This window comes from Mobula hypostoma, chromosome 29, assembly GCF_963921235.1.
Source record: "Mobula hypostoma chromosome 29, sMobHyp1.1, whole genome shotgun sequence".
Lineage (NCBI taxonomy): Eukaryota > Metazoa > Chordata > Chondrichthyes > Myliobatiformes > Myliobatidae > Mobula > Mobula hypostoma.
This window is the reverse complement of record NC_086125.1, coordinates 1,571,668-1,587,283: the sequence shown is the minus strand read 5'-3', so window position 1 is coordinate 1,587,283 and position 15,616 is coordinate 1,571,668. Positions and strand designations below refer to the sequence as shown.

Genomic DNA, 15,616 nt, shown 5'->3' with positions numbered 1-15,616 from the left:
TCTACCTAATTAGCTCGACTTGCATTACATCATATTTTACCAGATTATTTACTCCAATCACTTCATGAAACATGTTCTTACCACAAGATTTAGTTTTTTTTTAAACAAAATCTTATTTTCCACAAAGACAATCTAGAGTAACACAACAAAACACTGGAGGAACTCACTAGGTAGGGCAGCATCCATGGAGGGGAATAAACAGTCAACATCTCAGGGAAATCAATCAAGATGCATTTTCGTAGCCACTTCAATAAGCAGCAACAACAATGAAATGCCTCACCTTGGCGCCTGGTTTTCCCGAGGGTCCTCTCTGCCCTCTCTCACCTCGCTCTCCCTAACAAGAGGAAAAACAGAAGAAAGTGAATCCTGGTTCACACAGCGTCTCTCGATTCCTCCTTTGTTTACCTGGCTCATCGAGCAGTGGTGACCCTAGCTCCCTATGTTACCTCACACCACAGGGAACTTGCATAAGTTCTGTGCGAGCTACAGGAAGGAAGTTATGGGACATTATAAATATATATATACATAGACATACACACACTGTGTAGTAGCATAGTGGTTAAATTACTATACTAGCATCCAAAGTTCTGGAGCATTGATCTAGGCACATGAGTTTGAATCCTACCATGGTATTTAAGAACATAAGAAATAGGAGCAGGAGTAGGCCATCCAGCCCATCGAGCCTGCCCCACCAGTCAATAAGATCATGGCTCCATGTACCTGCCTTTTCCCCATAACCCTTAATTCCCTTACTATGTAAAAACCTATCTAACTGTTCCTTGAATATATCTGGTGAGGAAGCCTCAACTGCTTCCCTGGGCAGAGAATTCCACAGATTCACCATTCTCTGGGAAAAACCATTTCTCCTCATCTCCGTCCTAAATCTCCTCCCCTCAATCTTGAGGCAATGTTCCCTTGTTCTAGTCTCACCTACCAATGGAAACAACTTTCCTACTTCTATCTTATCTATCCCTTTTAAAATTTTGTATGTTTCTATAAGGTTCCCTTCTCATTCTTCTGAACTCCAGAGAGTATAGTCCCTGGCGATTCAATCTCTCCTCATGGTCTAACCCCCTCATCTCTGGAATCAACCTGGTGAACCTCCTCTGCACTGCCTCCAAAACCAGTATATCCTTTCTCAAGTATGGAGACGAGAACTGCACACAGTACTCCAGGTGCGACCTCACCAGTACCCCATATAGTTGCAGCATGACCTCCCTGCTCTTGAATTCAATCCCTCCAGCAATGAAGGTCAACATTCTATTTGCCTTCTTAATAACCTGTTGTACCTGCAAGCCAACTTTTTGCAATTCATGCACAAGCACTCCCAAATCCCTCTGCACAACAGCATGCTGCAATCTTTTACCATTTGAATAATAATCTGCTCTTCTATTAATCCTTCCAAAGTGGATGATCTCGCATTTACCAACGTTGTATTCCATCTGCCAGACCTTGGCTCATTCACTTAACCTATCTATATCCCTCTGCAGACTCTCCACATCCTCTGTACAATTTGCTTTTCCACTCAGTTTAGTGTTATCAGCAAATTTTGCTATACTACACTCAGTCCCCTCTTCCAAATCATCAATGTAAATGGTAAACAGCTGCGGGCCCAGCACCGACCCCTGTGGCACCCCACTCACCACTGACTGCCAACCGGAGAAACACCCATTTATAGCAACTCTCTGCCTTCTATCGGTTAACCAATCCACTATCCATGCCAATACACTTCCTCTGATTCCATGCATCCATAATTTATTTATAAGTCTCTTGTGTGGCACCTTATCGAACGCCTTCTGGAAATCCAAGTACACGACATCCACCTATTCCCCTCTATCCACTGCACTCATTATGTCCTCAAAGAACTCCAGTAAATTAAACATTTCCAATTTTTAAAAAGTTGATTTTCAATATTGTCACCATTAAATAAGAGATTTATTGGTTTAAAAACACCCGGATCATCAATATCCTCCAAGAGGACAACCGTTTTTCCTTCCGCACTCCGGCCTATATGTGACATCAGAGCGACCGCTGTGGTCCTCAGTTCACCAGCCGTAGCAGGTGGGCAGAGATAAAACCAGAGGGTATAGATTGAGAGTAAAGCTGACAGACTGATGAGGACAGAGGGGAATCTCCTTTCTCACCCAGAGCGTGGTTCAGTACTTGGACCACACGGCCCGAGAGAGTGCTGGAAACAGTCGCTGACAACATTTAGGAAGAGCCTACATGAGTGTTTGAATTGTCTCGATAACAAAGGCCAGAGGCTTAGTACTGGTAGATGTGATTAATGTGGATGGTTGTCCACTAGCCATCATGTATATGCCTGTTTCCCTAATGTACAACTCAATACAAATATATATTGTCAGTGGCAGTGTTGACTACATCCTGTGAATTAATTTTTCTGAAAAAGATGAAGTGTGTATGATATTAACTATGGCTCAGTGGGTAATAAGCTGGTACTTGGATCGGCCCATGGGTGAAGCCCCACTCCAGGCACTCAAACATAACACAAGGCCAACACTCAGTCAACTGCACTGAGGAAAGGCAACTGGTTTTCATCGAAGTGTGGATGTGAAAGATGCCATGACACATTTATGTAGGCAACTAAGAGTTGCCCTTGATGCGCTGTACAGAGCTTTTCCTCCAAAAAAGGACTAAAATTAGACCATTGGTATAACATAGAGCTACAAAGCACCAGCTGAGTATGGGAGCTTGCTGTGCACTAAGTGGCTACCAAGTTTTCAACATCAGTTGCAAACAACATCAGTAAGAACTCTGTAGGGTCTAAAAATGTTTGGTATGTCAGCTTTTTTTGAGAAAATAGGTGAATGTTTCAAGGTGGAAAGAACCAGAGGCCGTGAATGAGTGAACTGGAGATATAGGAGTGCTGATAGACAGGCAGGGAGATCCAGGGAGGGTCAAGCCAGACACATGGAGGGAAGAGGAGAGTGGAGGAGGGGTAAGGGGCAGGAAAGAGAAAAGAGGAGAGGGGAAAAGGGGAAAGGAGGGATAAAGGCGAGAGTGAAAATTGGGAGGATTAAAATTGGCAAGAGAGAGCGAGATACTGCAAACAGAAGGGGAAATGGGAAGATGAGGAATGGAGAAGGAGGGGGTAAAGGGGAGGAGAGGGTTGGAAAGGGGAAAAGGAGGAGGAGGTGGCAGGGGGAAGAAAATTGAGGTGAGATATAGAGAAGGTGAATGTGTGTTGGGGGAAATGAGGAAGGGGAGGGAGAAAGGAGAAGGGTTGGGGAGGGAAGGAGCTAGGCAAAGAAGGGAGGCTAGGGAAAGAGGGGAAGACGAAGGAAAGAAAGAAGGTGAAAGTGAGAGGAAGAGTAGGAAAGAGAAGAAACGGAAGGAATGGAAAAGAGAAAAGCAGGAAGTGGAGAAGAGGGAAGTAGAGGAGGGAATGATGAGGGGTAGAGGAGGGAAGGATGAGGGGTAGAGGAGGGAATGATGAGGGAAGTAGAGGAGGGAATGATGAGGGTAGGAATGATGAGGGATAGAGGAGGGAATGATGAGGGAAGTAGAGGAGGGAATGATGAGGGAAGTAGAGGAGGGAATGATGAGGGAAGTAGAGGGGGAATGATGAGGGGTAGAGGAGGGAATGATGAGGGGTAGGGGAGGGAATGAGGAGGGAAGTAGAGGAGGGAATGATGAGGGGTAGAGGAGGGAATGATGAGGGAAGTAGAGGAGGAAATGATGAGGGGTAGAGGAGGGAATGATGAGGGGTAGAGGAGGGAATGATGAGGGAAGTAGAGGAGGGAATGATGAGGGAAGTAGAGGAGGGAATGATGAGGAAAGTAGAGGAGGGAATGATGAGGGGTAGAGGAGGGAATGATGAGGGAAGTAGAGGGAATGATGATGGAAGTAGAGGAGGGAATGATGAGGGGTAGAGGAGGGAATGATGAGGGGTAGAGGAGGGAATGAGGGAAGTAGAGGAGGGAATGTTGAGGGGTAGAGGAGGGAATGATGAGGGAAGTAGAGGAGGGAATGATGAGGGGTAGAGGAGGGAATGATGAGGGGTAGAGGAGGGAATGATGAGGGAAGTAGAGGGAATGATGAGGGAAGTAGAGGGAATGATGAGGGGTAGAGGAGGGAATGATGAGGGAAGTAGAGGGAATGATGAGGGAAGTAGAGGAGGGAATGATGAGGGGTAGAGGAGGGAATGATGAGGGGTAGAGGAGGGAATGAGGGAAGTAGAGGAGGGAATGATGAGGGGTAGAGGAGGGAATGATGAGGGGTAGAGGAGGGAATGATGAGGGGTAGAGGAGGGAATGATGAGGGAAGTAGAGGGAATGATGAGGGAAGTAAAGGGAATGATGAGGGAAGTAGAGGGAATGATGAGGGGTAGAGGAGGGAATGATGAGGGGTAGAGGAGGGAATGATGAGGGGTAGAGGAGGGAATGATGAGGGAAGTAGAGGGAATGATGAGGGGTAGAGGAGGGAATGATGAGGGGTAGAAGTGGACAAGGTGTGTTATGAATGCCCATCTTCAGCTTGAACTGGGCTACTGATTGCTGATACTCACCACAGGGCCCCGCCCTCCTTGGTTTCCTTGAGGACCAGCTCTCCCCTGGCATCAGATCAGAAGAAAGACTTCATTATGACTTCAGGAGTTATACCCTCCTCCTCCACATCCAGCCCATTTGATTCCTTTTTACACTTCCTCCACCTTTTGCCCCTCGTCCTACTCACTACACTCCTGCCCCTGCCCCGTTCCTCCCTCTTTAACCCCTTCAGCAGTGCACGACAACAATGATATATGCTACTGGGCTGTTTAGCAAGAAAATTAATCTGAGGGTAGTATATGGCAAGATATACATTTTTGATAATAAATTTACTTTGAACTTTAAGTTATGTTAGTTTACATTTTTGTAAGTTATATTTGACATATTTGTAATGTACTGGACTGCTATCGCAGAAAGCTAATTTTTGTGGAATTTCGAATCTGAGCTTGTAAGGTCCATGATACTAAACTTGGACAATGAGTAGGCTCTATCTCTTTTTCCATGAGAACAGATCGATGGTTGTGATGCCATCAGCTTGCTCCAGACTCACATCAGGATTCCTGTACATCCTTGCAAACAACCAAATATCAACAATCCCCATTGACCCCAGCCAGTCCGACATGACCGTTTCACTCCTGAGAAAAACTGGCCTCTAATCAGACCAAATGCTGGTGGACACACTTACCCTCCTGCCTTTTTCTCCAGGTAATCCAGGAGGTCCAACAAAACCAACAGAGCCCTGGCGAGGAAAAAAAGAAGAAATAAAGTCAGAAAAAGAATCACAAAAAGATGTAAGATTCAGACACAGATGCTAACGAGCAGCTAAGTTTTCCAATCATCCGGACCTGCAACTCGGTTTTTTTGCACTACCTTACTTTCCATTTTTCTATTTTCTATTTATGATTTATAATTTAAACTTTTAGTATTTACTACTGATTTGTAATCCAGGGAGCAGGAAGCGCAGAATCAAATATCGCTATGATGATTGTACCTTCTAGTATCAATTGTTTGGCAACAATAAAGTATAAAGTATATACTAAGTTTTCCTAACATTCTGTTTATGTTTCATTGGCAGATATGTTACCATTGGATCATGAATCCTTCTACACATTACCCTATATAATTCATGTGAAGTAGCCGACGCCTGCATACAGCAAGACCTGGGCAGCGAGCAGGTACAGACAGATAAACGCAGAGTGGCATTCATATCACAGTGACCATCTTTATTGAGAGAGAAAATTCAATCTCGTACTCGGCTTTTAACCTTATCTAATTGCAGAACTACAAAGGTTCAGGAGAATGGCTCCTCTTCTCAGGGGCATTTAGACATTGTAAATGTAAAATATCCATTTACAAAGTGAATAAATGGAAATAAGTTCCTACAAACCAAACCAGAATGCTGATGTGGAAACCATGCACATGCTGAACTTCAACCTCTACTGACCTTTGGCCCTTTACGTCCTGGATATCCTGGCAGGCCTGGAACGCCCAGGTTTCCCTGTGTTTAGAGAAAAATAAATGTAATTCAGTCAAGGAAATCATAAAGTCCATGGTGTATGTTTCAAAAACAGTTCCAAAGTTTATTTCATCCAACAACACTGAATGGAAGGAGTTGTTCAGCTTTCCCAGCAAGCCATGATGTGACTTGCACTGAGTGTCTCTCATGTAGCAGACCTCACCTTTACCAACAGGCCCTGTTCCTCAGGCTCCACTCACCTAGGCCCCTTGGCCCAACTCTTGGATGTCTATTTTCAAACCCTTCTTTTATTTGACCTCTCCTTATCATTGCAATCACCTCCAACCCTACAACCCCACTGAGTTCTTCACCTTCCCCGACATTAGACAGCTCACTGTACCAGGGTCACACTTCAATTTATTTGTTCTTAAACAGGCCACCGCACTTCTAATTTACAAGTGACATATCAAGGAGAACTTCTTGCTCTAGGATCCCATCAGCAGACGGTTTAAGGACTGAATAACACAGCAGAGATTCAGGGGTCTGCTTCCATTTGGAAAAGGACAGTGCAGATCATTGGCTGTTGGCATAGGGCAGACATACTCTGTGCTTTGGAAGGGAAACACAAAATGATAGAGTACAATTTTTTGTTATTTTTATTTAGAGAGACAGCACGGTCACAAACCTGTCCAACTCAATAAGCCTGCACCACCCATTTATACCCATGTGAGCAATAAACCTAGTAACCTGCACATCTTTGGACTGAGAGAGGAAATCAAAGCACCCAGAATCAGAAATCCACACAGTCACAGGGAGAACGTACAAACTCCTTAGCAGCGGGAATTGAACCCCGATCAGAGGGGCAAGAAAGTGTTGTGCTAACCACTACACTACTGTGACAGTCTAGTTTTCCTACATTGCATATAAACTCAGGGCTTGACCAATCCCACTCACGGGGCTGTACAAACACATAGAGGATTAAGATTAAATAAATCAAAAGATATGTTAAACCTGAATTCCAGCTGCAGCTCATCAGCAAATGCTCAGGCCAGTATACAGTTGGATTCTGACAACGCCCCTGATCATTTTCATTTCATCACTACCCTGCTGAGGAGAGGGTGGTGGCGCTAATGGAACATAAACTGTTTTGAGTTGCAGTTGATGAAGTTTAAGGGGGAGGATATGGAACCATGAAATTCACAGTAGATCCATAACACCAGCAGTTAACACATTGGCTCCAATGACATCTGTAATTTTGATTTTTGAAAATGCAATTGCAATTTTCAAAATTATTTGCCAATGAATGATTGCAGGGCTTTTCCACCAATTAATTGTCAGCATAATTTCTTTTAACTTGTCACCAAGTGTGCCACCCCAGCCCTTTGAAGGGGAACAAGTGGAGAATGGGACATGGATTAACCAACAAGGATTGTACATGGACTCAATGGGCTGAATGGCCTTCTTTGCTGCAATAAATATTCTATGATTCCAAAGAGCACCAGAACGACAGGTGTACTACGTAACTGAAAAACTCACCTTGTTGGTCTGTATCATTGGTAGCCATCTATTTAAGGACTGGAGTCACTGCCAGATAGCACAGGGTCCAGCTGCCACCTTACAATGGGGTGGCATGGGAGTGTAGTGGTTAGCACAGTGCTTAACAGTACAGGTGCTGTCTGTACGTTCTCCCCGTGACCGTGAGGCTTTCCTCCAGGCTCTCCTGTTTCCTCCCACAGTGCAGGGTTGTACCGGTCGGTAGGTTAATTGGTCATTGTAAATTGTATCGTGACTAGGCAAGTGTTAAATCGGGAGTTGCTGGGTGGCGTGGCTCAAAAGGCTGGATTGACCTACTCTGCACTGTATCTCAGTGTGGGTTTTGCATGCTCTGTTTCACGCTGTGTCGGTCTCCGTGAGCATTCGGCTTTCTTCCGACATTGCAAGGACGTGCCACTGGTTGGTTCACTGACCACTGTGTATGGCCCCTTATGTCCAGCAGAGAGGTAGAAACTGGGGGGAGATTGACGGGAATGAGAGGAAATTACAATGGGACTCGGTGTAAAGGAATAGTTCATGGTCAGCATGGTCTTGGTGGGCTGAAGGGCCTGTTTCTACACTACTGTAGCAGCAGCATAAAGGGATAGTTCATGGTCAGCATAGTTTCAATGGGCTGAAAGGCCTGCTTCTACACTACTGTACTCAGTGCTGTCCTTCAGCTCTCTTGTAACAAAAGCCAATATTCCACTTGCAAGCAGTCCTTGTCTGCTTAGAAGGCAAGGTTAAGTCCTCAGGTGACCATGGCACATGATGCGAGTATGGGAGGGAACTCCTCCAGGCAACTCTCTGGCAATGACTGGTACCATAACTCTATCGTCAGTAGCTCACTGTGTGCTCCCCTCCTCATGACACTGAAATCCCACCAGAACCCCCTGCTTCCCCATTTCAACATCATAATCCCCTCCCATTCAATTAACAATCAATGGGCATGGTTACTGTTCAAGGTCACCCTACTATAAATGCATATCATATGATTGGGCCTCCTGAAAACAGAAAGGCCTAGACAGAGGGACCATGGAGAGGATGTTTCCAATGGTGGGAGAATCTAGGACTGGATGACACGGGCTCGGAATAGAATGATGTCCCTCTAGAACAGAAATGAGGAGGAATTTCTTTAGCCTGAGGATGGTGAAACTATGGAATTCATTACCACAGACGGCTGTAGAAGCCAGGTCTTTGGGTATATTTGAAGAGGAGGTTGATAGTTTCATGATTAGTCAGGGCTTCAAAGGGTACAGGGAGGAGGTCGGTGAATGGGTTGAGAGGGAATGTAAATCAAGTTTGATGGAATGCCAGAGAAGACTTAACAGGCCACATAGCCTAATTCTGCTCCTATGTCTGAGGTCCCAACCTGAATGACCAAACGTCAGAAACACAAACTACCGAGGTTGACTGTTTAAAATGTTCGTATTTTAGCTCTCAGGATTAATGGTAGTTCTCCATCACTATAGCCTCTCCCATTTTGCATTTTAACTTTGGTTAGTTAATTGTGATTAGTACATTAAGGTGGAAACACATGGTAATGACTTCATTCTTTTCTGAAACCTGCCTCTGCCCTATTGGTCGAAGTCGTTCCAGATTATTTTCCTTGTACGGGCACAGATACATGAAGTGTGATTTTATTTCCTGAGGCACGACACTTGGGCTGATGCACAGGACAAGATCCGCAACCTCACCTTTTCACCGGCAGGACCCCGTGATCCTCGTTCGCCAGGGAGACCCATCTGGCCTTTGATCCCTTCAAGACCATCCTCGCCACGCTGACCTGTCAAACCAGCATTACCCTGCGAACCAAGAAGAAGTCAGTCAGTACATCCAGTGATTAGGGCTCCCGTCGCACAGCTCTGCAGTGCTGTGCATTGTCTATAGGAGGGCTGCACCATACCTCTGTCCTAATTTCCATCATCTAAAAGGACTGCACCATACTTCTGACCCAATTTCCATTGTCTATAAAGATGCTGCACCATGCCTCTAACCCATTTTCCAGGAAGGACAGCCAAGGATCAGACCTGATGAAGGGTCTTGACCCAAGATGCTGAATGTCCACTTCCCTCCACATGTGCCGCATGACCCTCAGAGTCCCTCCAGTGGCTCACTTTCTCTTTTCACCAGATTTTGCCAAAGTCTCAGTGGGAACTTATGGAAAGAATTAGAATTTCCCCTGTGGTTGAATAAGACATCCGAAATAGTAGACCAAATAAGGGCAGCCACGGAACAGTCTACAAAATCACACAGGAAAACCATTTAGGGATATGTCTCCAACTCGGTTATATAAAGACATTCTAAATACTTTCCAAATGCAGGAGATTCTGTAGATGCTGGAAATGCAGAGCAACATGTACAAAATGCAGGTCAGACAGCATCAATGGGTGAATTAACAGTTGACATCTCTGGTCGAGGACGAACAGACTCGGTCCGAAGCAGTGACTGTTTATCCATTTCCATAGATATCGCCTGACCTGTTAAGTTCCTCCAGCATTTTGCGTATCTTGCTCTAAATATTTCCCAGACTTTCAAAAACATAATGAAGTTGAAGTTGAAAAATCTCAAAAACTCCTTCAGCACACAGGTCAAAACACAGCCTGAGGGTCAGAGGTGGGTGTGTCAGTGATTCGTACCCTGGGGAAGCCAGAGGATAGAGGAAGGGAACCAGCCAGGAAATTTCCTTGAGGTCAGCAGGTTGGGCAGTATCTACGGAAGGAAATTGACAATTGCAAATGTCCAGGCCCTTCAGCCTGCTAGTCCTGTACTGAGCATGATGCCAAATTAAAACTATGAGACCATAAGACAGGAGCCGAATTAGGCCATTCGGCCCATCGAGTCTGCTCCGGCATTCTATCATGGCTGATCCTAGATCCCACTCAATCCCATACACCTGCCTTCTCACCATATCCTTTGATGCCCTGACCAATCAGGAAACGATCAACTTCCGTCTTAAATATACCCACTGACTGGCTTCCACCACAGTCTGTGGCAGAGCATTCTACAGATTCACCACTCTTTGGCTAAAAAATTCCTCCTTAACCCCCTTCTAAGAGGTCACCCCCTCAATTTTGAGGCTGTGACCTCTAGTTCTGGATACTCCCACCAGAGGAAACATCCTCTCCACATCCGCCCTATCTAGTCCTTTTAATATTCGATAGGTTTCAATGAGATCCCCTGCATTCCTCTAAATTCCAGTGAGTACAGGTCCAAAGCAGCCAAACGCTCCACAAATGTTAACCCCTTCATTCCCAGAATCATCCTTGTGAACATCCTCTGGACCCTTTCCAAGGACAATACATCGTTTCTGAGATATGGGGCCCAAAATTGTTGACGATACTCAAGTGCGACCTGACTAGTGTCTTATAAAGCCTCAGCATTATCTCCTTGCTTTTATATTCTATTCCCCTTGAATTAAATGTGAACACTACATTTGGCTTTTTTACCACAGACTCAACCTGAAAAATAACCTTCTGGAAGTCTTGCACGAGGACTCCTAAGTCCCTCTGCGCCGCTGATGTTTGAACCTTCTCCCCATTTAGATAATAGTCCACACTATTGTTCCTTTAACTAAAGTGCATTATCATACATTTGCCACCACTGTATTCCATCTGCCACTTTTTGACCCATTCTTCCAATCTGTCTAAGTCCTGCTGCAACTGCATTGCTTCCTCAGCACTACCTACCCCTCCACCTATCTTCATATCATCTGCAAACTTTGCCACAAAGCCATTAATTCCATGAACCAAGTCACTGACAAACAATGTGAAAAGTAGTGGTCCCAATACTGATCCCCGAGGAACACCACTAGTCACCCGCAGCCAACCAGAAAAGGCCCCTTTTATTTCCACTCGCTGCCTCCTGCCTCTATCAATGAAGTATCTTTCATGTAACGCCATAGGATTTTATCTTGTTAAGCAGCCTCCTGTGTGGCACCTAGTAAAATGGCTTCTTAAACGCCGAGCGCTGTTAAGGAGCGAGAAGGGGAATAGAGGGGGGGGGGAAGAGTGGTGAAGAGGGGCAGAGGGGTGAAGTGTGGCGGGGGGGTTGAAGAGGGTCGTGGGGTGGTGAAGAGAGGTGGGGGGTGGTGAAGAGGGGCGGGGGGTGAAGAGATGCCAGGGTGAAGAGGGGCGGGGGTGGTGAAGGGGGAAGGGGCAGAGGGGGAATGGCCAGAGGGCAAAAGTGGCGGAGGGTGAATGGGGTGGAGGGGGAAGGGGGAAGGGGGTGGAGAGAAGAGGGGGATAAAGATGTTGGGGAAGAGAGATGGAGAAAAAGGGAGAGGGGGAAACAAACTTCTCAATAAAGACCAACAACAAGTGACAGGCTGAGATCCTCAGCAGAAAAGCAAGCAGACAGTCTCAGGCTTGTTCTTGCATGTTTAACTTACCCTATCCCCTTTGGGACCCATGTCACCTTTATAGCCAGGGAATCCTTCTTCCCCCTGTACAAACATGAAAGGGAGAAACCACTGATTACTCCAGTGAGAAATGACCAATATCTCTGTAGCAAAGGCACTGAGCTTACGTCTACGGCGGTGGGGGAACAGAGAGGGATGTCCTCTCGTTTATCCAGCCCAATCCTGCTGAAGGTAGAAATGGTAAGGAAACACGAGAGGGTCACCCACCTACCCTCCTTCCCTCTGGCCATCCCCACCTTGCACCATGGGCAGTCCAGCCCCTGCTGAAAAGGTTATATGCTTTCTAAAATGTTCACCACACTGGAGGGGACGCAGCCTACATTCTATGCTTCTGTCGACAATACTTGGGGAGTGTGAGTCTTTGACCATGTTGGCTGCTTCACCTCGGTAAAAAGGCAGCACCAACCATTAAGAGTGCTCACCACCTGGGACATGCTTTCTTCTCATTCTGAGCATTGGGGAGGTGGTACAGGAACCTGAAGGATCAAATTCAATGTTTTAAAAACAGCTTCTTCTTCTTCACCATCAGATTTCAGAAAGGTCCATGAAGACTACGTCAATTCCTCTTTTGCCATTTTTTATTATGACATTGTGTCTTTTTGGCACTGCACTGCTGCCACACGACAACAAATTTCACTCTCTTTATTGGTGTTCTGATTCACGTTCCCACGCAGTCACACAAACTTTTCCTCATGGAAACTTTAGAAAGCATCCACTAAAGGAGGGCGCGTGCATGCCCCACAGTTACTCTCTGGCTTGCCAGCACGCGGAGCAGCAGCAGGAGAGTTAGCCGTACCAGGAGGCGGGTTACAATGGTGACGTGAGAGCTTCCTCACCTTCTCGCCCTTGTGCCCCTTTAGTCCTCTGACTCCGTCCGCACCCTGCAACAAACAACATAAACAGCACGTCACAGCATCGCTGGGTCTATGGATGGGATCTTGAATTTACTGGCCCATGAAGTTCCTGAATTTCACAGGGCATTTCCAGTCAGCTACACACACTGGTGTCTGGGTCACTGTGGAAGCTGAAGGATTTGAACTGGGTATTTGTTGTGAGAGGAATCATCAAACAGCAGTAAGTACATAAGGATGTAGGAAAATAGGAACAGGAGTAAGCCACTCGGTCCCTCAATCCTGTCCTACCATTTAATATGATCATTGCAGATCTGCCCAGTACTCAGCTCCTCTCATGCCAGGTCCCCACAGACCTCAATTCCCTACGACGTATTTACCTTCTGTTTAAATGCCCCCAATGATCTAGTATCCACGACACTCTGGAGCAGATATCCACCTCCTTCTGTGAGAAGAACTGGTCAACGTGGATAAGACTTGGCACACAAATATGTCGGAAACTCGTTCTGATTATCTGAAGGTGTTGGGGAAGGGTCAGAGACAGCACTTGGAAGAACTATATATAGTTCTGGTTCCCTCACCCCAGAAAAGGTGTACTTGCCAATCGAGCAAATTTCCACTAGGCTGATTCCAGGACTGCTATACGGGGAGCGATTGAGTAGACTAGGTTGGTATTATCCAGAGTTTAGACCAGAAGACCATCAGGTACTGGAGCAGGATTAGGCCATTCAGCCTACAGATCCTGCTCCACCGTGGCTGTTTCTTTGACCTGTTACTCCTGCTCTCTCTCCACAACCCTTCAGACCTGCGAATCTTTGCCTTCGGCTCCACAGCCCTCTGTGGCAATGGATTCCACACATTCACAACCTTCTGGCTGAAGAAATCCTTCCTTATCTCTGTTGAAACGTCCTTTTATTCTGAGATTAAGCAAAACCGATATAATTTCAATGAAAGAGAAAGAAGACTCAAGAGGCATAAAGATGGGGGGGGGAGGGGGCGGCAAAGAAGGCATTTTGCACAATTAAGTTAATCAAGTCGGGCACAGAGCACAGGAGCTGGGGTGTTGTGTTACACCTGTACGAGGTGTGAGTGAGACCACATTCACTGTATTGTGGGCAATTTAAGTCACTTAGCTAAATAAAGTTTATCACTAAAGGACGCAGAAAAGATTCGCAGAGATGTTACTGGGATTGAATGGCTTGATTTGGAAGGGTGGCCTGGAGTGAAGGAGGCTGAGGGGCGACATTACCGAGGTTTGCAAAACTTTGGGTGATGGGGGAAGATTTTCCACACAAAGGACGGTGGATACATGGACCGAGGTTAAGGAAGGTACAATTGAAATATTAAGAAGTCATTTGGACAGGAACATGGATAGGAAAGGTGTCGTGAGGTATAGGTCAAATGCAGACAAATTTTACAAGAGTGATTTAACAATCACTCTGCCTCACATTAAATGCAGAAATGCAGGTAATAAAGTTGTTTGGAGACGTACGTATGTGGTACGCAAATCAGCATCTATCTCACTGGTGCATTCGCGACTACACCCATGTCTTGATTCAATAGCATTCAAATGATGTGTCAGCATTTTTGGACTTACCTTTGTAGGATATCAGAGTTGTTTAATCTCTTTCTTTATATGTCTGTATATATACACACACACACACACACACACACACACACACACACACACACACACACACGTCCTCACTTCTCACTCTCTTTCCCCTTTCTCAACAATACGCACAAAATACTGAACAAAATCAGCAGGTCAGGCAGCATCTATGGAGGGAAATAAACACTCAACATTTGGGCCGAAACTCTTCATCCTAATGAAGGGTCTCAGCCCAAATATTGACTGTTTATTCCCCTCCATAGATGCTGCCTGACCTGCTGAGTTCCTCCAGCATTTTGTGTGTGTTGCTCGGATTTCCAGCATCTGCAGAATCTCTCTCTCACCTTGACACCTCGAACTCCAGGATATCCTCTTGGACCCTGTGCACCTGAAAGGCCCTGCAGGAAACACACTGTGTTATATTTCAATAGTATGTTGCAGTAGTCAGCAAATATAATTCATTAAAAAAGGCCAGAGGATTATTTCCTTTTGCAATGCAGCTTTTGATCATAAAGAGTTTTCAGTTAAATGGTTTGATTGAGTAGGCAACAATAGGAAGCCGATAGATACTAATCAGTGGAGTTATTGTCACCCTTACTCCACGTGTTATCATTGGTTTTATTGCCTCCAGCCACTTTCTGAAGTATATCTTGTTGAGCCGTAGTTCTACTGACCCCATTTCCCTCTGGGAGGGCATTTATTACTTTATACACAGGCTACGGCCATCGTCAGCAAGATCAGCTTCTCTTGTCTTTCCTTTGCAATGCACACAAAATGCTGAAAGAACTCTGCAAGGCAGGCTGCATCAATAGAGGGGGAACAAACAGCTGATGTTTTGAGCCGAGTTCTTTCATCGGGACACGGGTTCCTCTACATTTTCAGCACCTGCAGAATCTCCTGTGTCTACTGCTCAGCCTTCATTGCCTTTGGGAAGCCAGTGACAAGCTGTCTGCTTCAACCACGAGAGTGCACGTAGTGAAGATGCTGTTGGGGAGGGGGTTCCAGGCAGGAACGGAGACACATTTACAAGTTAGGATGGTATGGAACTTGGAGGGAAACTGGTGTCTGCTGTCCTGCTCCTTCTGACTGTCTCGGTTTGCAAGGTGCTACTGAAGTAATTGGTGTACCATGTAGATAATGTCCACTACCGCCATGGTGTATCTGGAGCTGAGGAAATGTATGTCCAAAGTGGCAGATGGGGTGTCAGTCAATCAAATGCATTAATTTGTCCAAGAT

The 15,616-nt window shown here is 45.7% G+C and overlaps 1 protein-coding gene across 2 annotated transcripts in view; it reads right to left on the bottom strand.

The window, feature by feature from the left end:
• LOC134339467 (collagen alpha-1(XI) chain-like) overlaps window positions 1-15,616 on the bottom strand; it is a 394,099-nt gene that overhangs the window by 139,472 nt on the left and 239,011 nt on the right. For both annotated transcript variants that reach the window (XM_063036004.1, XM_063036005.1), the window contains 8 exons: window positions 14,725-14,778; window positions 12,754-12,798; window positions 11,888-11,941; window positions 9,195-9,302; window positions 5,953-6,006; window positions 5,194-5,247; window positions 4,529-4,573; window positions 281-334 (listed from right to left, as the gene is read on the bottom strand). In XM_063036004.1, coding sequence (XP_062892074.1) covers window positions 281-334; window positions 4,529-4,573; window positions 5,194-5,247; window positions 5,953-6,006; window positions 9,195-9,302; window positions 11,888-11,941; window positions 12,754-12,798; window positions 14,725-14,778 — 468 coding nt within the window. The remainder of the gene's footprint in view (window positions 1-280; window positions 335-4,528; window positions 4,574-5,193; window positions 5,248-5,952; window positions 6,007-9,194; window positions 9,303-11,887; window positions 11,942-12,753; window positions 12,799-14,724; window positions 14,779-15,616) is intronic.